Genomic DNA, 26,835 nt, shown 5'->3' with positions numbered 1-26,835 from the left:
ATACCACAATCAGCTTGAGGCACATGGAATTTAAAGTTGTTTCTGGGGTTATAAAATTCCCACAGATGGATGTGATACTTTCAAAGCGGGAGGTTAAACATGCAAATTTGCGTCTTTCTGTCTGGATATAAAAATCCCCTTTAAGAAAAAATGGTGATACAAAGGTTATAAATATGTGTATTATGTACTTAATTTGACATTACTTCAATGGGCTTCATTGAAGTGGCAATCACAGCTGATTGTGGGCACCAGGATGGAAAAGATCTCTGGATGGTTGCTATCATGCAGTAGAAGCTGTTGCACTGCCTGCTGCTAGCAAACATTATTTTTTATTTAACAAACACAACACCTTGGCCCTGTATTTGTGACTTTTTTCTATTTGGGCAAATGGGTTCAGTTCCTTGTTTTACAGCAACACCAGTAGAACAGGTTTGCACACAGGGGATGCTCTAATAAAGCCTAATGGTGAAACCCTGCCTCACCATCTGGTAGGGTCTGATCTTTAATGTCTCTTCATGTTGAACAACTTTAGCTGTAGTACCTCTGACCTCCATATACTGCATTGATTGGATTTGTATCAGTGGTACATGTATACTTGCTTGTTTACTTGGGCTGTATCTAATAACGCACTCTAAAGTGTACTGTACAGCATTAACTGTTTCATTTTATTTGACTGTCTTTTATTTCACTGGTATTTGACTGAATTGAGTGTGAAATGTACGCACAAATCCCCACAATGGTGGGAAAAGTGTCCACCACCACTACCGCTTTCTGCTAACATTCCCACAATGCAATGCAACGCATTTTACAGGTGCCAAAATCAACACTCCTGTGTAACTACACCTGTCATTAGTGATGCAAAAAGATGATTTATAAGTGTCTGAAATCTCAATTCACTGATCAGTATTGAGAAAAGTGAATGTGTATTACAGAAAGAGTAATTCAGTCAACAAGGGAGGGATTTCAAACGTAGCTCTAGTTGCATAAGATGGATAAATCTTGCTGGTGACTGCCTCTGGTTCTGTCAGTTTATCAGTGATTTTTAGTGTGGCTGTACTATCCAAAACAGTCCTGTGAATGCTGTTTCACATGATTATTTACCTCTAGTCTAATTTGTGGTAGGATAAAAGAGCTATTCCTCACCCCTACGTGTCATTCTCCATGTTATTTTTTAAAAAGCAAAAAGTGTCTGTATTGTCAGCACCTACGAGACCTGCTGGTTCCAAGCAAATACTAGAGGCTGCCAAATTCCTATATCTACATTTGTAATGCCAGGTTTTGTGTATATACCAGCTTTCCTTTCACATTCTACATGGCTTAGGGGCTGCTGCATAATTTAGTGGTCTGGAGTGGTGACCTCGTCCAAGTTGTGACGAAGAGCATTTATTATACTCATAGTTTTTTTTTTTTTTTTTTAATTTCTGTGGCCTATGGGAGTTTATGACTTTGTTCCTTAAGAATCCACATTTTCAAAAAGATGATTGATGACATCCAACAAAGGCTTAGAAAAATAAATGTGTGTGTTTTGAGCATGTGTGTGTGTGTGTGTGTGTGTGTGTGTCTCTTTTTATTCCCCTTTGAGATGTTAATAAGTCCCAGAGGAGCATTTTCTGCCTATAATGTTTTAATTTAATTCACAGTTTCTAATGGGATCCTTCAAGGCCTTTCCTTTGTTGAAACAATCACAGGTGGAAAACAACTGCTGGCTTTTCAAATGAGTAGACCAAATGAACTGATAAAGCCATGGCTACATAATATAAGAACATATCTATTTAGCCCTTTTAATGGGCACTGGCAAGGCAAGTACCACATTTTTTCAGCGGTGGACAGTTCTGCCAACACATTTCATTTCAGCTCTGCTAAGGCTTCTTGTCTCAAACCATTTAAACACAGGACTTCTCTAACTCACTCTAGCAGATGCAGTTTCAGCACAGGAGAGCTCCTTCACTGTAGAGAAATAGGAACTAGGAAAGTCAGCACTTCTGAGTGAACGGCTCATATTTCACTTTGCAATAATGCCACAATAAGACTATCAGAAGAAACAGCCAAAAACCAAGAAGAATGAATGAGAACATTGCTTACCATAGTTGCGTCTCATTTTATACAAGGTCATGCAGCTTATTTTATGAAATTACACTGATTCCATTAAGAATGTGTAAAGTTGAAAGTCTTTACAGATTGAGATTGCATGTCTCAAACATCGGTTCACCTAAATCTCCAAAACATAGCTTATTACTTGCCCTTAATGGTATTAAGGCACTAAGGTTTTTGGTTTTATTTGCCAATGGAGATAGTTATCTTTGGTGAAAATTCTGCCATTACCCAACTACAACGGAGATGAATTGTTGTGCTAAAAGAAGGCAGCTTTCATTTGAGCTACCAAACAAACAGTTCCAAGGAAAACCATTGATATTGAGGTCTGCAAACTATCCAATGGATCCAGGACATTGTTCTTGAGAAGAGCCATTGCTTTCAAGTTTTTCAGTCGTACTTTTTTCAGAGATTTGAGCAGCAAAATTTAATTCCATTCACTTTAATTGTTTATTGATAGCAGCAAGTTGCAGTGGCAGATTGCTCAAAACTTCTTCACATAAAGCCAAAACTATCTTGATACCAAATAGCGAGTAAATATTTATTTTTGTGATGTAAGTGAGGTGGTCCTTTAGCTGTCCCCATTCCGAGGATTTTGGCTGGGCCCTGTGATCAGGTTTATTTAAAACCTTGGCTCCTTTGTCCTTCTCATCATGAAATTGGGACATTTACTATACTAGTCATGGCTTTATTATATTTATGTCTCTCTTTCTTTCTCTAATTCACACACACGCACATGATCTGTGTAAAATCTCTTTTGTTAAGTAATTGTAATGCATATGTGTTATGTTTGTGAGAGTTGTCGCATGGTTCACATGGGTGTTCAAGTCAGTGAAAGTCATGACTGTTATCTGTCAGTTTGTCAGTGGATTGCAAACATTTGTTCTGTTTGAATGTTGATGACTTAGTTTTGTGCAAGTCGTGTTTTTTTTGTTTTGTTTTTTAATTATTGCTTTTCACAATTTCTAATATATATGTGACATCTTGTCTAATGCAGTGGATATAGGATGGAGTGGTCGCCATGTTATCTGGACCATTTGAGGGATTTTGGCAGTCTAATTTGACTCTGAGAACCATTGCTCAAAAGAAAAATAATCTGACCGAGACCTTCATCATGACAGTAATGCATATTTAATCATTGCCTTCAGCCTGCTCTGTGAAACTTGGCAATACCTCTGATGATTTGGCACATAAATATCAGGAAACATTATGATTCCTTAATTATGAAGATGTGTTTGGGCTTTATGTAAGTGTTGGGCCTGAAAACCATTAGAACTTGAATATCATTCCTGCGTGTATCACCAGCTTGGATACAAATTTGGTTGGTCTTAAAATCAACTAGGTCTTTTGATAATCCAGAAACTGATAACTGTTGCTTCGGTGGCCCAAAGTCATCACTGTGTAAGGTCTGGGTTCAGATTTATTCAGGGAAACATGTTCCAGGGGAAACTTGATGGGAAACCTAATATGAACTCTTTTTAGGATATCAACTGAATGAAATGAAAAAAATCCTCTTTTCAATGTGGAGGGATCTTGGAGGCGGCAACACACAATGCACAGCAGAAGGAGAGGGGTACAACCAAAAAAATCCCAGAGCCAAAGGGAGGACATTCCAAGCGGTCAACATCCACTTTAGTAGACTGCTCGGCACTTGAAAAAAGGCTTGAGCACAGTATGTTTACAAGCACTTTAAAATCTGCATTAAACACACACAAAAGTCTGCAAATATTATAACCAATTAAAAACAGTGTTAATGCTGTCCAGAGTTTTTTTTTCATTGCTGCACGAAATACTTTCAGACATACATTTATCTTACCTTGAGCTATATTTCCTCTAAGGCATACCTTAGAGGCATTTATCATAGAGATGGAAAAAATTCATGTGTCATGGGCAAAGTTAAGACTGTGTGTGTTTTTATGTCAGTGAACACCTGGGGCTCGCCATACAAAGCAGGATACTTGGGTAATTTTTTTTTTTTTTTTTTTAATAAATGCCTGAGCCCCTTCAAATAAGGACCTTGGACTGAATTAAAAAAAAAAAAAAAAGCTGTTTCAGACTTTTTGTTCTATTCAGTTATTCAGCTAACTTAGTGCTCCTGCTGTGTGAGACAGGCCCCTGGTTGCTGGCATGAAAACAGCTGCGTGTGTGTGTGTGTGTGTGTGTGTGTGTGTGTGTGTGTGTGTGCATTTATTCTGTGTGCTTGTCTTCTGGTGCCTGCATCTCTTCCTTGCATAGTGTGTGTATCTTAACACTGTCTGCTGTCTAAAGGAAACAGAGATGCTGGCTAATGATATCTGACAGAGGCCGTCTGTTATGGTCATGTGATACTGTCTCAGAGCAGCGAAGGCCTACTTAATAGATGTGGTCTGACCATGAATCCATGCAAGCAAGCAGACGACTGGCCACATATGAAGAGGTTGATTCTTAATTCTTCATATTAGATGATGGGGGTTGGCGATACGCATTCATACTGTGAGACAACATAAGTTAGTCAACAATCAGAGATTTTGCCTTACCAATTATACCAGGGTATCTATATCTTTAACATCTCTGGCTGTATTAGACTATTGATAGAAATGTTTTACGGTCATATCGCAGTAAAATGAAATATACTAAGACAGCACATGTTAGCCATATTACCCACTCTTATTGCATGACATTAAGTAAAGCAGTAGTCATTTTGATTAGCTTCTAAATAGTGTTACCTCTAATCTGTGACATAAAATACGGCATAAATTTACAGGAGAGAAAGTAAATACTGTCCGTGCATGTCTTTGCATAAACGATGTGCTAAAAGCAGACATTTTGTGTACACCTTCAAGAAGAAAAAAAAAATGGCAGTGTTTGCTGTTTCAACTTCAAAAATATATTTTTTTAGTAACACTTACTTTATGTCTGAGTGAGTCAGCAGCTATAGACACAACAGGTTCTCTTATGTCAAAGTTGCAGAAAATGGAACAGAGTTTTAATGTTAGCAGGCAAAGCTTGAATGTGTTTTTGTGTATAGAGCAGTAAAAAAAAGGCTTATTTCTTTAAAAAAAAAAATACATACAGTAAGTCACAGTTTCAGTCCGCAGACTAATAACCAAGCAAGAAAAATCAATCAACCCATCTCATCGCACTGATTGGACACACACAAAAACATAGACATACAAAGCATCCACATGGGTACCTACAATGTTTCATTCACCCATCCATCATGTACGCCTACATCTTCTCATCTGAAACTGGCTTTGGCTCAGATACAAATCAATGTACCAGTCAAGTGAATCCAGGTGAGATAGAAATCCACTTACAGACCTCTGATCACAATCGGTGGTGGAGAAACCACATAGAGGCAGGTTTACCTTCGCTTCAAAAACACAGGGCCGTGGCACAATGGGGCACAACTGTGGAAAGGAAAGGAGAGGAGATTACATCTCAGACTATATGCGCTGCTCGGTGGGAGGTGCTGGTGGTGCTCAGGAAAGAACACTGGGGGTTGGATTCAGAGAACTAACACAGACTGAAAGAGACTTATATGTGGTCGAGGTTAGATGAGTGTTGCTAGTGATCTGCTATGAGTGCATAGTTGTCTGACTGATGCATGTGGTGCATCAGATGTAGTTGCATAGGTGTAAGAACACTGATTTTCAAACACAGAAACTAAATCAACTATATTGTCAGTAACTCCAGTTATTTGCATGTCCTAAATGGATTCTTTTACATTCAAGATTTCACCCAAGATGTTAAGCCATCAGATGTGCTTTTGGTGATTTTGTGCAGTGGGGAAGCCAGCAGGAGAGCACACCAGGAGGAAAATTTTTGATATGATCACTACATGAATAAAACTGTAAAGTCAGAGAACATGAAGGGTTATTGCAGCATCCTTTAGCACCACTTGGCTGTGTTTCGATTTACTTGCACCTAAAAGCACCCTGGGGTTTGAAATCATGTGGTGTGCTGTGCTACAGCATAAAAGCACAAGTCCAGTAGTTTTAAGGAATTTTTTGTGATTATATTTCTGTAAGAAAAACTAATTGGAAACAATACGCAATGATGCAAACAACACAAAACCTTTCAAAATCATACTCAACCTGTGCTTTAAAAGACATATGTATATTGAGAAAATGAGTCCTTATGGGTATGTGACAAATGCAACACATTATGTTTAATTCCAAGTTTGGCATTGTTTGTTTTCATAGCCTAGAACTGGGCCTGTCTATGCTATAGCCCATAAAGACACTGTATACAATGTCTGTCCTGTTTTCACTTCTGTGCCAGACCACTTAGCCATCTTGGCCGGTGGGGCCTGCTGTCTGCCATAATTGGAGAGCGACATCTCCAAGAGACTGTTGGCCGTAGAAAATAATTGATACCATGCTGAAGTAGCAGGCCAAAGTAGGGTGATAGAGACATTGGAAGCTGGACAAAGAATTGACACCTTTATGAGATTTCCTATTGTGGATAAGTGACTCACTGATGTTGAACAGCTATTCCCTGCCACTTTTTTTCTCCTTGTGCTCTCTTTTTACTTTCCTTTTCATTTCTCTTTAGGAAAACAGACAAACACATCTGCACAAAATGATTTTTGCCCCCCCCTTTAATTTCATGTTACAAACAAGTGGACTTTGGTTACTACCATTTATGGAATAGAGTACTGTTGTTACACAGGAGTTGTTTCACTGAGTGTTTCAGCCTCTCTCCTTTTAGAAAAAGGAAGTGAGTGAGTGGAAGGTGAAAATGTCCCCCTTTGATGTATAATTGATTTGTATGCACAGCTCATAATCAGAGAAGAACATTTACACACATAAATTTTTGAGAACCCATGGAGAATATCTGAAATATTTCCTAAGCTAGCCACCTCATTCATTCACCTCCAGTCAGTGTTGAATTGCCCTCATACGGCTCCGCTCTGAGACCACTATCTATTGCTGAGCTCTTCAGGTGAAAGTATCTTTGTAAGTCAGCACATTTAATATGAAATGTCTATCCAATGCAATGTGCCGGCAGACTGTCTGTCTGTCTGTGTCAGCATGGCTTTTTAAGTGCTTAATTATCATAAAGACATGCACTTTTCTCTTTTCTGGGAAATGGAGCAGGCTGTCAAAATTTTCCATCTCATGCGGCTGTCCATGTGACAGCTCTGGTGGTGTGCATGGGTCAAAGCATAACCTGTCTAAAATTGTTAACCTAAAAGGTACACTCTTTGTAGTAACGTGGTTGAGTGGAATGGCAAATTTATATATTGACACAGACAAAACAGTGATATTTAAAAATTGCTAAGACAACACAAGAAACGCAGTCCTTGTGTCTATGCAATCTATAAAAAAGACAGGATTGTCAAAGTTTAATGTATTTAGTTATGTCACTGGTGTAGCTCCAGGGAAGGCAGGGACTGCTAGTTGAACGGTCAATCACTTTAAAATCATACCTATTATTCCAAAAGTGGACGACAGGCTCGGCAGTGATATAATATATTCTGTGAACAAGCTTATATACCTCAGTTATGTCACCTCCATGTCTCCTGTATACTAAAGTAGGTGTTTGAGATGTTCTTAACCTCTCCTCATATGACATCTCTTTTGGACTTGGAATTAGTTTAGTAGTTCTTCTTTAGACCTTATCAATTTTTTCTATGAATATTAATTTATAAGGTGACCAAACCAAACTTGTAAATTCAAGATTAGATCTCACTAAGGATTTATATGGTACTAGAAACATATCCTTGCTTAAATTTTAAAATGTTCTTCTGATTATCACCTGCATAGAGTTTGGTTTCTTAAATTTTTTTCTGAAGTGTGCAAATGGAAATCAAGTCAACTATCAACCATTGCACCTATAGCCTTTTCCTCTTCCACTTGCTGAACCACCATTTCTCCAACTGAATAATTATCTATGTTATCATTTGATTTCCCAGTGTGTAAAAAATTTACATATTTATGGATTAAATTTCAGTTTCCACTGTTCACACCAATTACTCGTGTTACGGAGATTTTCTTGATGATGGGCTGAGTCAGTGTCCTTAGTATTAATATTTCTGTGTCATCCAAAAAAGATATGCATCAGAGTGCATGCACCACACTTGGCAAATCATTTACATAAACGACAAAAAGTAAAGGGCCCAACACTGATCCCTGAGGAACTCCAGGGTCACCGGTTTCCAGCTTGAAGTGACACGATTCCCCATCACCTGCTGTTTCCTGTTACATAAAAAGCCCTGTATCCAGTCTGTAACTCTGTCGTCTCTGTGATAGGATTTTACTTTAGACAGCAGTCTTTTATGAGGCACTGTATCAAAATGGAAATCCATATACAGTATATGCAGTTGACTTACTGTCCAAAGCTGCTGACCACTTATCAATAACTGAGAAGCTGAAGTGTAGTCGATCTTCCAGATTTAAATCCATACTGCTAATTGCTAAAAAAATCCATTCGACTTCATATGGTCCAGAATACAAGTCCTGATTAGATTGTCCATTGTCATACATACAACAGATGTCTTACTAACTGGCCGATAGTTTCCTGCTAATGATTTGTTTCCTTATTTAGAGAGGTTCAGGAATCACACAAGCCAATTTCTCTAAAAACCTAGGATATATCGCATCTGGCCTTGTTGATTTCTAGATGTTAATATTCTATAGAAGCAGTTTTGTATACTGAGTAGTTATTATAAAATGTCCTATTTGTTGAGCTTCCAATCTTGGCAATTCTGGTATGTACCCTTCAGGTTTGTTCGCAAATACATTGCTGAAGTATTCTGACAGTATTTCTGCCTTTTCAATATCTTTGTTTGTGTTTAGGGATTCATGCTCTTCAAAGGATGAATTCTAATGGTTTGATGAAATGTTTTTATTATCAATGAATCACATGAAAAGTCCAAACCGAGCAAAAGACTAACACAAGTCTATGTAGCAAAAGCCTGCAATGTCATATTCCTATGTATGCTGTTTTTCAAAAACTAATAAAATTAGAATAAAATATTCTAACACACATTCCATTGACGAACATGGGAACTGTAGTTTATTTTGAGTCATCCCACATACACTGTTATGATGCTGTAAATACTTGTTAGCGCACCAAATTTGCATTAATCTGCAGCTGAAAATACTTTATTCTCTAAAAACTGTCCTTTATATCTATATAGTTCTGGCCTGCTTTTAAAGAGTTATGTATTTAGTGGCAAAGAATGTATCAGACTCAGATTATACTGAGATGAACTGGCACACTGTTGGTTTTGGTCTGTATATAGGATTTGCTGACAATTTTTTAAAATTTTAAACATTTTAAAAATATATTTCATAATGTTTAGAATAACGCCAGCCTTGAGTTAAACAGGAAAACTCTAAAACTAATGACTGCATGAATTTCCATCGGCCTCAGCTGTACTTTGAGGTAAATGCTAAAATAGCATGCTAATGTTAACATTCTAAACACTAGCTTATTAACCTTACCATGCTAACATTCAGGCTAATAACATACATCTCAGACTTGGGCTAAAATATCAACTGTACAGAGCATAAACCTTTTCGATTTGGTTAAAATTATGACACTTTCTCTGGCTCGCATACCTCAAGCCACATTATACATATTTTGCATTCCTAATTGTAAGTTTTAAAAGTAGGGATATTTTTGGTACATTTTTCATCAATAAAAGAATTTTGTTTTCTGGTATGTGTAGATTCTCATAGGCTGCTATAATGGCTGTAAATGTTGAAACACTTTCACAATTCAAGTCAGTAATGTACCATTAAAGTTTGTCTCGTGTACCATCAAACCAAAACGGTTGTTCTGCAAAATGGTGCCAGAATATGGTTGAACTGTCAGCAGTCTTCCTCACTGCAGTACAAAAATCTCATACATACATACATAAACTACCTCATACTGTAACAATGCAAATGAAAGGGACAAAAGTGGAAAGTAAATGGGATATTGCTGTGATTATTGGCCTATTAGCTCGATTTGTTTTTTTTATAGAGGCATACTCACATTTGGCACATGATAAATAATGATCAATACAACAAGGGAAGAGTGGTTGATTGCAGCTGTGATCAAGAGGCAAAGATGGATTGGAGCTGTAAAAGAGGAGTTCACATCAAATGACCATAAGACTGTGAAGAATTACTTTCCTTTGGCACCAGAAGAGAGCTAGATGAATAGATGTGAATTAATCTTTCCTTACTATTCCAATTATTTACTATCAGCTGTAATGACGCAGGTTGGTATGAGACAAGAATAATCCTAGATTCATTGCCTGCAGTGAATATGTGACGGATATTTTCAGTTCCTCCCTCAGAACAGATGTCTGTGTGAATATTCAAAGTAGCCTAGACTGTCAAGTTGACTGTACTTGTTGCATGAACTTTTCATGATGTTTCTGTCACTTTCTATCAGCCATACTGTTGAAGTCTCCATGGTCCTCTGTGGCTTTTCCTAATCTCCTTTTACTTTTCATTTTCATTGTCAGTGTCGTATCCAAAGCTGGAAGCTTATACAGTACTGAGTGATATTGGAACTGGGTTCATATGCTGACGATAAGCCTCTTAGACTAATAAAGTATACCATGCCAAGTTGACTCTGATTTTGCTCTTATTTATTTATTTATTTATTTAGAAAGCAGGGAAAAACAAAAGACCGGAATTAGAAAGGATTAAGGTCTCTGGAGTTTTTTTTATTCATTTCACAAGGAGGTGGACAGGGTGTTGAGGACATTGGGGATGGCTGGAAACCAACTAGCAAGAGTTATTGAATATTAGGAGCATTTTTATGTATAGTCAGTTTAAATGCCTAAGTCTTTATATAATTAAATTGTTTATTAGCTCAGTTAAGTCATGCTTGGAAGGTTTTAGATTTTTCATTGTATATCACAAATCATTTTTTAATATTTGAAGGAACCAAGTCTTACTGAAAAATACTGTTCATTACAGAACTTGATCTTGACATTTTTTTTTTTTTTTTTTTTTTTCCACCAAAAGGTAATTTGTGTCCAGCTTTTGGCGTCAATGTGCCACCACTGGTCAAATGTAGCAACTCAATCCTCATAAAAGAAATGAACCCAACGCCATCATGGCTCCACCAAAGCTGCGTTTGGTTTGATTTCCTACTGAGCTTTGCAAGTGAATTCATGTTCTCTTTAAATTGTGAGGTGATTTTCACTTTAAAATGTTCAGTTCTTTGGAGACTGCTTTTTTAGTCCACTTTTTGTCAGACAAACTGTCAGATCTGCCCTTGTGAAAACAAACAGAGGCAAAAAGTTTTCATTGTACCTGAATCAGGCCAGCTGGGCAGGTGACAATCATTTTCCTGTGGCACTGGGACACATTTGTAGGCTAGAACCTTTTGATTCATGCAGGCTAGATCCTCAAGGGGTTTTTGAGTCAAGACTATTGTGCAAATGTTTAAAAACATTGAGTTGCCCTTTCAAACTTTCAAACTCAGCTAGTTGAATGAAGGTTATACAGAAAGAAAATAAGTTTCGTCCTGAATTCATACACCCTGTTAATCGCTATACATTGTGACAGCCATTGAATATCTGTATGAAACATTAAGTATTTTGTGGTCTGCCTCTATGGCCATACAGCCTGCACTGAAAAGGTATCTGTGTAGTACTCTGTTTTGAATGTAGTTCATAAACCTGATAAATTCTTTGTATTCTTTATCACGTTTGAAAGATACATTTTATGCTATCAATGTGTTTAAAGTTGTGAGTCCATACTATATCGATGAGCGTTATCACGCTTTTACAATTTTGCCAATTCAGAGTACCCTTTTAAACTACATAATCACTAGTAGGAACATCATTTTTGTAAATACATTCTTTGTCATAAAATAATGTTGCCTAGTCTGAAAACCTTGCACAATCATTCAATTGGATTGAGAGGAAATGTGCAGCTTGAGTCTTGAGCAGCTACTCTAACTAATTTCCTATATGTTGGTAAAACATATTGGCCTTTTGACATAAGTCATGCACTGCAGAATACTTTCAAAATGAAAGTTATTACTAGGGATACTGGGCTGGTGATGTCTGACTCGGAATTCCTTTCTGTGAAACAGTGCAGGACCTTTTCCCTAAGGCTCCACACAAACCCCAAAAGACATGACCTAATACTTGTATGGTTTAGTCCCAGCTTTTGTCTTCTTTGTAACAGTCTCTCTGCTTGGTGGTTATAGGAATATTTGCATTACTAGTCTACAAGGAATTAAGATGGCTAACATTAGCAGACTGTTAATCTGGCTCCGGTCCTCTCCCTGATCACATAATAATCCATGTCCTATTCCTATTTGACATTAGTTGAGCTTAGTTGTCTCCAGACTGGAAAATCATTGTGTTGGGTGGTACTTACTGTACCACAAACAACACCGCAGTGGAATATGTGTTAACAATATAAGTTAAATATCCAACAATTTGAGTAGTAGGAATCGACCATGCACATGCAGTTGTCAGTTTTCCCTGTGTCACTGTCTCACGAGTTGCAATGTACTTGACTTATGATCAAGTACATCCAGGGTCACCCCTTTGTTGTGTCATAGGTCTGGAAGCCTGTTAAAGTGAATATGTTGGACACAGCTAGGGCATGACGCCTTATAGTGCATCACTGATTTATCTCTAGTGACAGGGAACCCAACTCAGCATGCCAGTAGTATTACCATCATTAATCAGGCGAGACACAGCCATGCCCACAGGAAATTAATTAACTCTTTAAAATCAGCATAGGCTTTATAGTGGCTAATTTATTTGCAGGATTGTCCATGTCTTGCCATAGCATACACCCACGTTCACAGAACAGGAGGAAAGACTCGTAAGACAGTTGAGACAGAGGAAAGAGACAGAAAAAGAACAAGTACTTTTTTGGTTTTCTAATATACTGTCTTCATTTTAATTAGTGTAGGATTTTTCAGCTTTGAATAACTGCCAGTGCTCCAGATGAACAGTTTTAGCAGTTTAGAACATACTCCCATCTGTTCAATACATGGATGAGTGCAGAACACAGGACCTTATGAAATGGCAGTAGTTCTTTTAAAATAGAGAGGAGCAGCTCTACCCGCTGGCCCTTAGCCATTACTCTGTAATAGCAAATAAAATGTTGTACATCAGATATGATTGCCAAATAATTTGAACAGTACTTTCCTCTCCAGATATGTCTGTTTCTGACGGAAACACTACTGTTTCAAGCACTTGGAAAAGGGGTTAGAGTAATGCTCCAGAGGAGCTAGCGATAGTCAGTGCAAGCATTGGACATATTGTGTGCCCAGCTAAATCCAGTAGTTAAGTCTCTCTGGAGCAACATGTTGTCCCCATTGGCCAAGGACTGAATACAGCCAGAGTTTTTTTCCCAGTTATATTTTTTTCTCTTATAATTTTCTTTCTTTAAACTACTGTACTGATTCAACAAAATTATAAAAAGCATAAAAATGTGCTTTTCAGTTTCCCTTTGATTGTATAGTGCTAATAAATTTCATTATGTGGTTTTCCAAGTCAGCAAAGGATAAAAAAATACTTGCCTGTTGAGAGTCGGGGGCATTTTATCTACTAAAAGACCGAAAGTTAATGCATTAGTATCTAATCAAGTTAAGTATGCCTTTGTTGGAATAAATTTGAACCAGATTTTGCTATTTGATTGTTTTAGTGTATTCATAAAATTACATTATCAAGTACGTTTACTGTATATGCACATTAAAAGTTGCAATGCCAGTTGAGTGAAGGAGCATGCACATGTGGGAAGGTTTATATCCATTTGGTCAATGCAGTACAGTGATGCATGATTAAATTCTTTTGGGCAATTCGACAGTAGTTCCACCAAAAAACAGAGTATGCAATTGACAAAATAAAAGTGGCAGTGACTGGAAAGATGTGAAAAGGGCAGCTTGGGCAGTGGGTTGTCAGCTTAAACTACATATTCTTCGAAAAGGAAGCCCAAACTGAGCTACACACTGACAACAAACATACCTCCAGGGGGAATAGGAGGGGAAATAAGAGGGATGAGTGCACAGGTCGCAAAGATCCAACAGATTCAAGGTTAACAGGGTAATGGAAAAGAATTAACCATCGATGGCTCAAAATTCAGCAAGAGAAGAATGAAATGCAAGACTTCAAACAACACAGCACTTTAAGTGTTGTAACAAGAGATACAGAGAAGGAGACAGACCTGAAACCTTTAATTATTTCAAGAAGCCACCTGAAAAGAAGTGAATCAAGTGACTGCAAGATTACTGATGGCAACAAAGGTTGTTTTGTGTGTGGAACCAGTAGCCAAGAGAGATGTGGATGGGAGACTGCCAGCAATTACTACTCATCATGTAAGTTGTGGAAGAGATTTAAGAAACTGGCCAATGAAAAATGGCACAGTAATGGCAGTGCTGCAAATAATTTTCAGGTTTTTAGTGCTATGGAGGGCAGAATGGTAATCTCTTCAAGTTCAGTAAACATTTTTCTCGGGTTGAAGAATAGTAGCCACTGGGGAATCTCTAAAGAGAAAGTATGTAGCAATTACATACTATGACGATACAATGGAGAGAGATTTGGTACAGTGCCACATTTTGATTAGTTGTCGAACACCAAAAGTGGAATTTTATCTGAAGATCCACTACTTAATGGGTTGAAGGATATAGTGAAAATGGAGGACATATAGGTCTTAGGGCATAAATCTCCAAGAACATCAATTCAGGATGATAATCTCTGTCAATACTTTTTGTAGTGTTTACATAGTCTTTTTCATCTAGCAATGCAAATATTTGTCCATACAGAAAATACCTCACGATCTGAAAGACAGTATATTCTGTTTTAAATGGGTGGTTTAAATTTCATAATTGATACTGATTATTCCGCTTACTTTGTATTTTTGGAATGGATATAATCTTTCTCCATGAGTCTAACCCACTTCTCGGTGCCATTAGTTTTTGTCAGAGGAATCATCTTTGAATTGGTGATGTTTACTAGTCTCACAGATATAGACATAAGATTTGCCCTCCATTCAGTGAATATGTTCTGAAAAAGAGTAGATCTTGCTTCAGCACAAAAAGCCCAACAGTAAACTAATAAGTGTGCCAAACATTCACTCTCCCTATCCAGCATGCTACTGTTGCTTTACCACAAACTCGACATGGAAATCATTAAAGGATGCACTATTATAGTGACCATGCTGCTAGAGGCTATAGAACTGGAGAGCAGTGCCTCATAATCCACTTCCTGGTTGTGACTGATTAAGACCTCCATGTATATCACCACAGAGTCTGTGCCAGGCAGAAGATGGATCCTGCAAGCGGCTGGCGAGGTGTCAAGCTCATCATGTCAAGTTAGACCAATTCCTGTTAGGAAGAAAATAGTCACAGACTGATTTTTCTTTATCTTTACAAAGTAGTCAGCGCCAGTACTATGAAAAAAATTCATTATGGTGCAAAAGAACAGTCAGAGGGACACGGCAGCAATCCAGGACTTGTGCCAAGGCCTAAATGGCTGGCTGAGACCTGTCAACATGTACGGACTGTGCTGAAAGTTTAAGGTATGGATTTGCCAGCCTGGAACCACCCAGATGTGCTCATGGCATACCGCATGAGCCTTGCTGACAAAGTACCTGACTTAGCAATGGAAAACTTGGATGTATCGTATCAATGGAAAACTGGTATAGCTGGAAGGGTATCATCACCCTCTGACCCAAGAGGATATGAACCAGCTAAGGTGCAACCTCAAGACGCTGGAGGAAAAGGTTGTGAGGATGATGCTGTCATATAATGTAGGAACAACCTCAAAGCAGCCAATAGAAACAATACTGTAGAAGCAAGTAATTGAGATGAAGACAAGAACAAAATCAAGAACAGAGGGAGCACTGGAGCTTAGAGTCAAAATTTTTTATCCTAGATGGTGTATGCAATTCCTAGAGCTGGACTTGATTTCCAATCCTGAAGCTATTCCGGGGCGAGGTTAGGGAGCAGAGGTTGAAGTCCAGTAAGAAAATAGGGATAAACCAGAAAGGAGCCAGAACCAAGAGAAATGTGGTTGTAGACAGAAACATCCCATGTGGCGACCTCAGAACCTATTATGTATCAAATCCTTGACCAAGCAATATATGATTTTCTCCTCTACCCCAACCACATGTGGAGATATGGAAGAGTCCCCGTTGAATTCCCACTATAAATTCAACCAGTGTGTTTTCAGTTGGGTATGCTTAACGCATTATGGCAAGTTTTTACAAGGCCATTACTGTTGGAGAGGGCCATTATTACTGGCCCTGAGACCAGGACCCAAGCGGATGATCCCTAAAACCATCTAGCAACTGAGATGAGTGTGATCAAGATGGTAAAGCTCATAAAGCAGACTGCCCGCATCACACAAATCTTAATCTGAAACCTATGTTAAGCTTCGTTCGACCCAGGCTTTATATGGTTGTTGATTCCTGTTTATTCCCAACCACAGAAATCAATGTTTAAAGAGGAAATCTTTTTGACCTCAAAGTCAAGATAAATCAACAATCTCCTGCTTGAATATGTATTTTTCCTGACTTTGAATGGTTGAAGTCCAGTGGTTTGGGCAAGTAATACTTGTAAAGTAATTCTGTTATATTTTTTTTTATCCTTTTACAGCAGTAATTTTCTCTCTCATATTGGCTTATTGTTACCTTATTCATAACTCCTTCAATCAGGAATCTTTGTGATGAGCTGATGACATTTGGTGATTTACATTTCTCTATCTTATAGCCTTCCTCTGTAGTCTGCAGAATTAATACAGTACAGTCTTGTTTCAAATGTGTCCCCTCTACAACCAAAATTCCAAGTTTATCAGCAGAAAACACTCTTCTATGCTTCATTGCTTTCCAGACATTTGCAACATGTCTAAAAGCAAACTGGCATCAGGTCTTATTTAGTGGGACTTTATGCAAATCAGATGAACTGTGGCTAAACTGAAAAACTGACATGATGCAATTGGGCCACATGACAGACTAAGTAAATATCTCCCAGATTTAAAAGAAAAAAAAATAGCGAAAGTAACCTTTTGTAAAACTACATTGGTTTCATTCATTACCCGTGAGACCCCTCCACTTTACATGTCGTGAGGGCATAAGCTTTTTTTTTTTTTTTTGGTAGCAATATTCTACATGTTTTCAGATGTTCATTTTTTATTTCAACTTTCCTTAGCACAGAGTTGACCTGAGTGCTGTAAGTGTAGTTTTAAATCACTGCCAATGCATTCCACCTGTCTTATTTGACCAAGGTCTCAATTGAGGTCAAAGCAAAGGATTAGTAAATGTTAATGCCTGTATTGTTACACGCAAGCCTCCCACTTTGGCAGTGGCAGGCAACCCCTATCGGTGGACAAGCCTTACGTTATAGTAAGAGAGCTAGAGAGATGTGAAATCAGAATAGGTCTTGTTAATGGGATTGTAGTGTTTTAGGAGAAGCCTATGCACTCAACAGATAAGGGGACTGTTTATCCCGTTAATGTGTCACTTTAAATACATTAGGAGTAGGAGGGCTCTTGTTTTTTTTTTTTTTTTTTTTTTGTGTGTTGGCACTTTGCCTCACTAATCCTGAAGAGCGCAAAGGACAAAGCATTTATAAACGCAAACATAAATTACACTTTAACTGCTTTTTAGTGTGTTAATGATGCAAATTTCTTGGAGAAAAACCAAAATTATATTTTGTTTTAATTGCAAAATAAAAGTTCATATTTTTTTCAAATGTATATATCAATTTAGATTATTTAAAACTGAGGTGACCATGAGCAACAATGGAGGCACTGACACAGGTGTACAGTATATAGGCGCATGTGTAAGTGCAATTGCACATACACACACAGACACATGAACAATAATACAGATGACCGAATGTATTCACTGTGTCACGGTGGGACCAAAGGTGAGCAGTTATAGTATTTGTTTATGCTATTTCCATGCATTATATGGCTGTGACCTTCACTTAACTTCTGAGATGTTTATGGGGGAAAAAAAGGATGAAATTTTTGCTTTCTTTAAAGGCCTTCACTGTGACTTCCTAATACCGTTACTGCCACACCTTGGTTGTGTATTCTGAAGTTATAAGTTACTGTCTCCTTCATGCTGGGAGGCTCACTGGCAGTGTCTCTGAAAATATGATTGGTTTTCTGTAGGCGGTGATCAGTGCGCAGTCCAACAGCTGCCACTGTGATTGAGCACAGTAGGACCTAGCATGGGTGTGGACATCAGTGCTAGGGCTTGAATGGCATTGGCAGGGCCTCTGGTTAGCAGGAGATCCTTCAAAGGGCCCCACTAAGAATTTCAGAAACAAAGTTTTTCTCACCATTAAAAAATCCTGCCAAATTCCTCCTGTTCCACTGATATTAAGTACAGATTGGTGACAAATTACAGGAAAACCTGAAAAAATGAGTGGAGAAACATAATGAATGCAGATGCTTCCACACAGGTGCACTACATGATACAATTAAGCATTTAACATCCAATCATGCTCTGTGGTATGTATAAAAAAGCTGATCAAGCCCAGTTGATTCTCATTTTGTATCAAGATGGCAAGAGGAAAAAATCTAAGTGAATAGGGTTCATTGTTGGGCCATGGATGGCAGGAGCTTCAGTCACAAAGACTGCTCAACTGGCTCGTGTTTCAAAAGGAACAGTGACTAAAGTGACATCTGCATTTAGATCTTTGGGAAAGACATCAGTAAATAGGGTCAATATTGGGGTCGACAGCGCACTTTTGTGGATTTTGATGTTAGTGCATAAGTGTGACATGTATGGAAAAACAGAAGAGCAACTCTTCTTCAGGTGACTGACAATGTCAATGCAGGACATGATCAGACTGTATCAGCGAGAACAATTACATAAAGAGGGATGTTATAGTTGGGTTGCAGTGCATAAACCTCTCATAAAAAGGCGAATGCAAATTTAAGATTTCAGTGGTGCAAAAACCATAGCCACTGGTCTACAGAGATGTGGAAAAAAGCGATATGGTCAGATGAGTCATCCTTAACCATATTCTTGACAAGTGGGTGATTGCATGTGTGTCGTACCCCAAGAGAACTGTAAAGGCCTGAATGCTTGAACCCTACAGTGAGGGTATCCGGTGGCTCTGTTATGCTGTGGGGGACATTTTGTTGGCAGGGTTTGGGTCCACTCGTCCCCTTGGAGGGAAGACTCACGGCAAATCAATACAAAGTTGTTCTGAGTGATCACCTTTATCCTATTATGAAACATTTTTATCCTGATGGGAGCGGTCTCTTCCAGGATGACAATTTCCCCATCCAGGGAACGAGGGGTCACTGAATGATTTGGTAAGTATGAAAATGATGTGAATCATATGCTATTGCCTTTGCAGTCACCAAATCCCGACCCAATAGAGCATCTATGGGAGATTTTGGACCAACGTGTTAGACATCGCTATCCACCACCATCATCAAAACACCAAATGAGGGAATATCTTTTGGAAAAATGGTGTTTATCCTCTAATTTATTTCCAGAGACTTGTAGAATCAATACCAAAGTGCACTGAAGCTGTTCTCACGGCTCGTGGTGACCCGACACCTTAATAGGACACTTTATCTTGGTTTTTCTGTTCTTCTTTAGAATGGCTGTTTTGTTTGTCACATTATGCATGCAGGGCAAATTTAGAATTCCATTGAATTTCATTCACGGATAATATAATTTAATGGCGAGTAAAATTATCAGTGGTGACATGACTGCTACTTATACATTTTACCTTGAGAAATGTCAGTTGTAAAAGTGTATAAAGTGGCCTCTGCAGTGGGGAGGATGTGGAGAAGTGAGGTGAAAAAAAGGTCATCCAGAGAAACAGGTGTTGAGTCAACAGAATTGGATCACACAGTGCTGATTGAGCGAGGAAGTATAGCAGCAACAGTCTACAGTGCTCGGAGGTCTGAAAGGGGGAGAAAACTACTGACACCTTTTTCTTTTTTTTGCCTGTTTTTCTTTTTCTCCACAAACTGAATGGTCAACAGAAATCCTTTATACTTTGTTACCACTTGCTTTTTAAATGTTTGGATGTTTGTTCACTAAGTTTATTTGGGTAGGTGGTAGCAATTAAATTGGACCATTAATGTACATTAAAGAATTCCAGCAAAATTACCTGAAAATGTGGGGCTCTTCTTCCAAATGAACTTAGGTATGGCTCATTGATAGGAAGAAAAAAAACATGGAATAATTAATGAGATATTGGAGTTAGACTGAACCGAAAAACACACACTTGCATAATATTCCACTGTGTGACAAGCCTGTGTAGGTAACACTTAGAATTCCCGGAAAAGGAAAAAAAAAAAGGCTGATGCATTTTTAATTGTATTCGTTTTCATTGGTCTTTATGTGAATGCCAACTATTTCATTAGTGTTTGTAATGAGTGATTGGGGTGGCATTTAGTTGCATGGGTGTTAAATTGGAAAGAGGAACCCTGCCTGCCTTTTTGTAGCTCATCCTGTATTTGACTAAATATTCCATAGCTCCCATCAGATCCTGATAAATGGTAATGGCACAGTTAGCATTTTGGGAATATGACATCCAGACCATTTAGTAGCTAATAAAGGAGAAATTTTTCTCACGATGTTTGCTTTGCTACTGATATGCAGTTCCTGTCAACAGGGAGTGTGAAGTAACAGTGAAAAACTCGTAGAATTTACCATTGCCACAGTTGACAGACTTTTTGAGGCAGAATTTGAATGTCTAGGAGGTATGCTAATATTCTTGAACACTTCTGATAAGTGTTAGACGGATAAATCTCCTCTTTTCTGTCTCTTTCTCTCTCTCTGCTTGTGTCTCTCTTTCACATACACTCACATCTCCTTTTCCGTCCGCACTTTCATTTTGGGCCGAGACATTTGAAACCAGTGAATTAAACCTGATTCTCTCATTTGAATTATTGGACATTCATCTGCCCAATGTGTTGTCACAAGAAATCCATACTACAGGCAGCCTGTACAATGAAATGTGGTGTGCATTCAGTGAACTGCCACATCATGCCACGCATGTAATGACAGGCAGCAAAGTGCCTTTAGGGTGCCAGCCTTCATCATAGTAAATGTTGATGACACGTGCTTGTTGCCGAGCTGTCATGGAGCTGTCAGGCCTGCACAATCACTGACTCTGCACTGCTATGATCACCTTTAAAACTGATGAACGCCAACCTTTTGCAAAAGTGTGTTGTTGTGTGGGCGGGCAGAGGACTGTGTATGTATGTGCATGCATATGTTTGTCAGCTCCTAGACGATATATTCAAATGCAGGAGTGTTTAGAAACCCTTGTCTGCTGTCTGTCACGCTGTTGGAGGCCATGCAACCTTGGCAGTGATTATTATTATCAACACACAGCCTGATGGTGCTATAATTGATAGTCATGATGTTAAAGATATTGTTTCAAAAAATCTAGTTATAAGAGTAATACTGTATGGTGTGGATAATGTGGTTGTAGTCTGAATGTAAAGGAAAATCCACCGCCACACATGAAAAAAATTTCAGATGTTGAAGACACTGTCTCCAAACACAGACTACCATCTCCATTCCTCGAAATAAGAGCACTGAGGATTGAATCGAAGAAGTATTCAGGTAATACGTTTTGGAGATGGTCCATTGACACTGAATTAGATTTTGACTCTGAGGGCTCATAAGATTTTTGAGACATCCTATTCAAATGGGCTCCAGCTGTGAAACAGAAAATATGCCCATATCCCAGTAAAATCACCATGGTTACCGTCATAGTGTTAGGGGACTTTTCAATGTTCATGTTCAGTGGAGCAGCCCCAGCATTTTTATCTGGATGACATAATTTTCTGTCTTTCTCCTGTTGTCCAGCATACGGAGTTGCTAATTCCTACTAATCCAAGTGCTGAAATGTTGACATCAAACGCATATCCAGTTTTAGAGTTGAATTAGGTGTGGGATAAAATAAACTGATTACACCCAGTTCACTCATTTTCACTACACAAACACGGCTTTTTTATTTGTAATCACAAAGGCAAATTATTGCCTTCTGTGGCAACTTGGGGAAAAACCTGCTCTGCACCTGCTGTTGGCACTGGTGATTGCTGAGACCTGCAAGGGATGTGGGTATTTTTCTCAAGTTGCCACAGGACACAGCCTGTTTAGACTGCACTTAAAAAATTTGTTATCTCAAATTTTCTTTGATTTTTTTTTTTTTCTTTTTTTAATTTTACTAGAGGAAAGGTTTCAATAATGAATAAGAGGCCCAGAAAACAGCAAAGCAAAGGGAGTAAGTTAAACAATTCTGAGCTAATATTGATGCCAGTTAGCCCTGCTAATGATAGAAGCCGCTAAATAAGGAAACAATGATGTTAGCAAAAGGTTGCTTATTGACACATCTAGCAGATACAGAGCAATATTAGCATTCATTTGGAATTGTGTCTGTGTCCACCTGATGAAATAGGTGCAATATTCACTCCCCTTTTAGCTTTGGTTTAGTCAAGACGGAAATATCTGGATGTTGCTGGTAAATGTTAAACTGTGTTCACTGGCTACTTGCTAATTGGTCTGGTGTCTGGTGCTGGTGGGTTTTTAGAGATTGTTTGCTGAAAACAGCTATCTTCTGCAAAAAGAAACAACTAATAGAAAGAGAGCAGTTAGATCAGATCTGCTTCAGTGAGCTGAAATTTTGTATGGCAGTGGTATCTGTGCAAAGGGAAGCAAACAACAAAACAGGACACACCTGGTTTAATGTGAGACATCTTGCTATGTTAACAAGTTAATTTTTATTGTCTGTTTAATTAGCAGTGCAGCACTTTGTTGGGCTCTGTCATCAATGCTTTGCTAATCATAGTATTCTGAGTTTCATTTTCGTGTGCAACTAGCAGCTTCTAACATTAGTAAGTGTAATTCAGATTTCATAGAGGTGGCAGGCTGGATTTGGAAAATACGGCATTCATTATGATTTTACCAGAAAAAGTCACTGACAGATGTATGGTACCCCTGTGATGTTCCCCTGTAGCGTATTCAATTTCACTAAATCCTGAATGGAAGCATACAGGTGTTTTGGAGCAAAACTTTGTCTTTTGTGTTTTTGCACTGGACATGTTTCTTTTGTTGTGTTCTTTCTCTGTGTACCTCATCTCATCAGATATCCAACTCTGAGAGACTGTGGTAAGTGGAAATAACTCTTGCTCAAGGCAAAATCTTAAGGAATGTGAATACAATATAACCCAACCTCAGCATTTCTAGGCAAACCTTGCAAATAATGAAGAAAAGATGAAAAATCTTGGAGGAGAAGCAGATGAAACACAAAGGATAGAGAAAAACACAGTAAGACACAGAGTGAACACTTAGATGATCACCAGGTCTTGTAACAAGAGTTCTGCTGACAATGTGTGGTCAGTAGATTTCACATATATCTCAAGTACCTGGAGAGAAGACTTAGCAAAGAGTAAGAAGGCTTTATTAAGGCTTCAGTCTAAGCTTTCACTATCTCTGTCTTGACTATTATGAAAAGTGAAAAGGGACTAAACCAAGGTTTCCACACGGGACATCAGCATGGCTGACTATTAACTTTTACAAAATGAGTCAGGGATTGTTTTGAAAATCCATTCTGTTGGTGCAATCAGACTCTCTAAAATTTGGATACCTTGAGTTTTGTCACACAGGATCCAATTTAAATGCAAGGAACAGGCAAATCCACATGATCCTTTTCCCAACATCCATATTTCCAAAAAGCTTGTTTTTTTTTTTTTTGTTTTTTTTTGTATCACTGTGAAGATTTTTGTGCAGGTTCGCTGATGATATTGTCACGTGAATATTCACCGACTGAAATCAGTGGCTGCTTGCAAGGAACAAAATGAATCTAACACCTGTATACTGGTACACTGCATGTAGTGTTTGGTTTGGAAAATGGTCAACAGTAATGTAAAGAATACACTGTTAGTACTGAATGGCCTAAACTGCAAAAACACCAGTATGGTCATTTGAGCAGTTTTGAATAATATGTCAGCCCTAATGTCTTTTTGTGTTCTACTAGAGCTTTATCGCCCCGATGTTGATAACCCTTAAGAAAAGCACACTTCCAATAAGCTGTTTTACTGTGTAAGGATCCAAGCATCAGGATGTGTCACCATTTCTATGTGATCCATGGAGACATTCTTCCTGGGTCTATGAAATGTTCATTATGGCATTCCTTTGGGTTGTCCTTCGACTTGGTTTGCGCGACATTTTCCTGCTGACACCCTTGCTTGGAGCGTACTGGCTTCAACAACACTCATACAGTATATATGTGCGCACACAGTCATGCACGTATACACATTAATAATGTTCCTCCTAATGAATTACAAGCAGACCTTGAGGCCATACACCTATATCCCACTAACGTCTGGCTTGGTGCCCAATGACAAGCTTCACAGCACAAAAGACAAGGACACACAATCCTTTTGTCTTTAAATAGAATGCTTACTGAGCTTCCTCATCTACATAACAATCATACAAAGGTAGGTAGCAGGCCTAGAAACTCTATTACTGTCCATCTGCAATTGCTTCTATTAATGCTAGATTCGTTTTGCAGTTTTTTGCATCAAAATCACTTTTAATTTGGATCAAACTAGGTGTCAGTCTTGTGCATAATCAGAGTTTATTTAAAGCTATCTGAAATGCACATAAAGCATGTGAACACAGTTCCACTGTAAATTTGACAGGAGCTTGATAAGCTCTGTTTAAAACAGTAACAGATGGCAGAAGGCACCTCTCTCTCTCTCTCAGACAAAACTTTATCTTCTGTCAAGGTGAAAGGTCAAACAATGTGTCTTCAGCCAACAGATTAAACATAAAGAGTTGAATAGCCAGCAGTTTTGGCATTTAGGAATTTCACACTCTACAAAATTTTATCATAAGCTGTAGTCAGCAAAGGTATAGAACATTTCACAGGTCGATTACAGAGAGAGAAAGATTTAAGACTGTGTATATTGCCTTAATGCTAAAATAATCAGTTGATAGTCAGAAAATTATATGACAACAGTTTAATTTATTAATCATAATATTATTTTATCAAGAAAAAAAATTCCAAACTATTTCTGATTCCTGCTTAACAAATGTGAAGATTTATTGCTTTTGTTTTATATCAGTTTTTAAATGAGTATCTTTGACATATGGACTGTTGGTCAAACAAAAATCAATCTGAAGACGCCACTGGATTTGGTGCTGGTCATTTTTTACTATTTTCTGACATCTTATAGATAAATAAATAATAAACTGATCATTTAAAAAAATAATACCAAAATCAATTAAGGAAAAGGACAAAGTAAAGAATAAAGAAAATAATTGTTAATTGCAGCTCTACATTGACTATATTCAAGTAATATTACCCATGAAAAATTATGGATTTATATTATAAGGTATATGTACTTTAAGTTATGAGCTCTGTCATTTTCTTCTGCATGCTCCCTCACTGCACCTGAAGGCCTGTGGCACTATTGAGCACAGCTCACATAACCCTCCCCTGTCGCCCATGTCCCCTGACCCAGAGTCAGCGGGTTAATAACCATCTGCACTGAAAGCCATTTGTCATTTGCTACCTGCTGCTGATAGGAGATGTCACCAGATGTCTATGCCCTTGTCACCCAGCCTCATGACAAATACTGTATCAAACCATGCAATCTTAGGCCCCCTGAGGCTTCTCAGTACTCCTTTACTGAAAACCACTCCCAGTTGATAGCATTAGATTCATGTGCCATGATCCATATAGAGATAAACTGGTGATCCCCTTGCTCTATTTCATCTTCTTTTTCGATTGCCCCATAAATTTCAATCCAGTGTGTTTTTTTTCTTTTTCCAATTTGCACATTTTCCCCTCTCCTTTGCTTTTAAATGTTTCCAGCTTTCCTTTGATGTTGGATACTTAATGCTGGCGCTGGCCTGGAGCTAATGGTTTTATATTGGTACAAAACTCAGGATGGTTTATGCAGATTAGCGGAGGACATTGAATAGAGAGACAGCATTTTTACAACTACTCTGGACATATAAATTTAATAAAGCTTGATAGACCGGTTGTCCTTTCATTTGTAGAGTTTTTTTGTGTCTGTCTTTCTTGCCCGACAAATAAGAGCAGTGTAAACAAATGGATATTAATGGGGATAAGCCTTTCACATCTGTGGCTCATTTTGGTTATGAATGAAGCACTGTATTGATTGGAATGGCTGAAACATTTGTGACTCTTGTTGCTTATTCATTTTGAATTTAGACTTATCTCTGACTATTACCTCAAGTGAAAAGGTTGTCGTCGTAAAGATTTCATCAGAGCAGCAGAGCAATGCAATGGCTTGACAGTAATTCTTACTGAGCAAACTGCGCAACAGCACAAAATTATGACAGCCTTAGAAGTCTGTCCAGCTATTCAAGAGTTCAAGGTTTGTTTTCGGCAGCACAGTGTTGATGCACACTGAGAGAGAGTATCGCACTAGAATTGTAATGCATAACCTAACAGTCACATTTGGTTTGCTCTTCATAGACTATTTAGTTGTTTTTTCTTTTAATTTTTATGTGGTTTAACATGCACAGTTTAAATGTTAGTTTCTCATGGATTAAATGTTGATCTCATAAACTGCTACCTTCCCTCCTTGTTCTCTGCAGAGATGTCGGGTACGGGTGAAGACATTTCTCAGGTACACTGGAAGCAGCAGTGGTTGGAAAATGGAACACTGTATTTCCATGTGTCCATGACTGAGTCTGAGCTTCTAGCTCATACAACACAACCCACGGCCCGGGAACCTGCTCATGTCCTCCATGAACATATGCATCTGCTTCACATCTCAGTTATGGTAAGTTATAAACCCTGATGCATCATAAATGT

At 38.2% G+C, this 26,835-nt stretch overlaps 1 protein-coding gene across 1 annotated transcript in view; it reads left to right on the top strand.

Moving 5' to 3' along the window:
- The window catches only part of LOC120806183 (astrotactin-2-like), a 249,816-nt gene that overhangs the window by 18,684 nt on the left and 204,297 nt on the right, over window positions 1-26,835 (top strand). The window contains exon 2 of the mRNA XM_040157035.1: window positions 26,616-26,803. Coding sequence (XP_040012969.1) covers window positions 26,616-26,803 — 188 coding nt within the window. The remainder of the gene's footprint in view (window positions 1-26,615; window positions 26,804-26,835) is intronic.

Source organism: Xiphias gladius, chromosome 20 (assembly GCF_016859285.1).
Source record: "Xiphias gladius isolate SHS-SW01 ecotype Sanya breed wild chromosome 20, ASM1685928v1, whole genome shotgun sequence".
Classification (NCBI taxonomy): Eukaryota; Metazoa; Chordata; class Actinopteri; order Istiophoriformes; family Xiphiidae; genus Xiphias; species Xiphias gladius.
The sequence above is the reverse complement of the archived record's forward strand: the minus strand, read 5'-3'. Positions and strand labels throughout refer to the sequence as shown.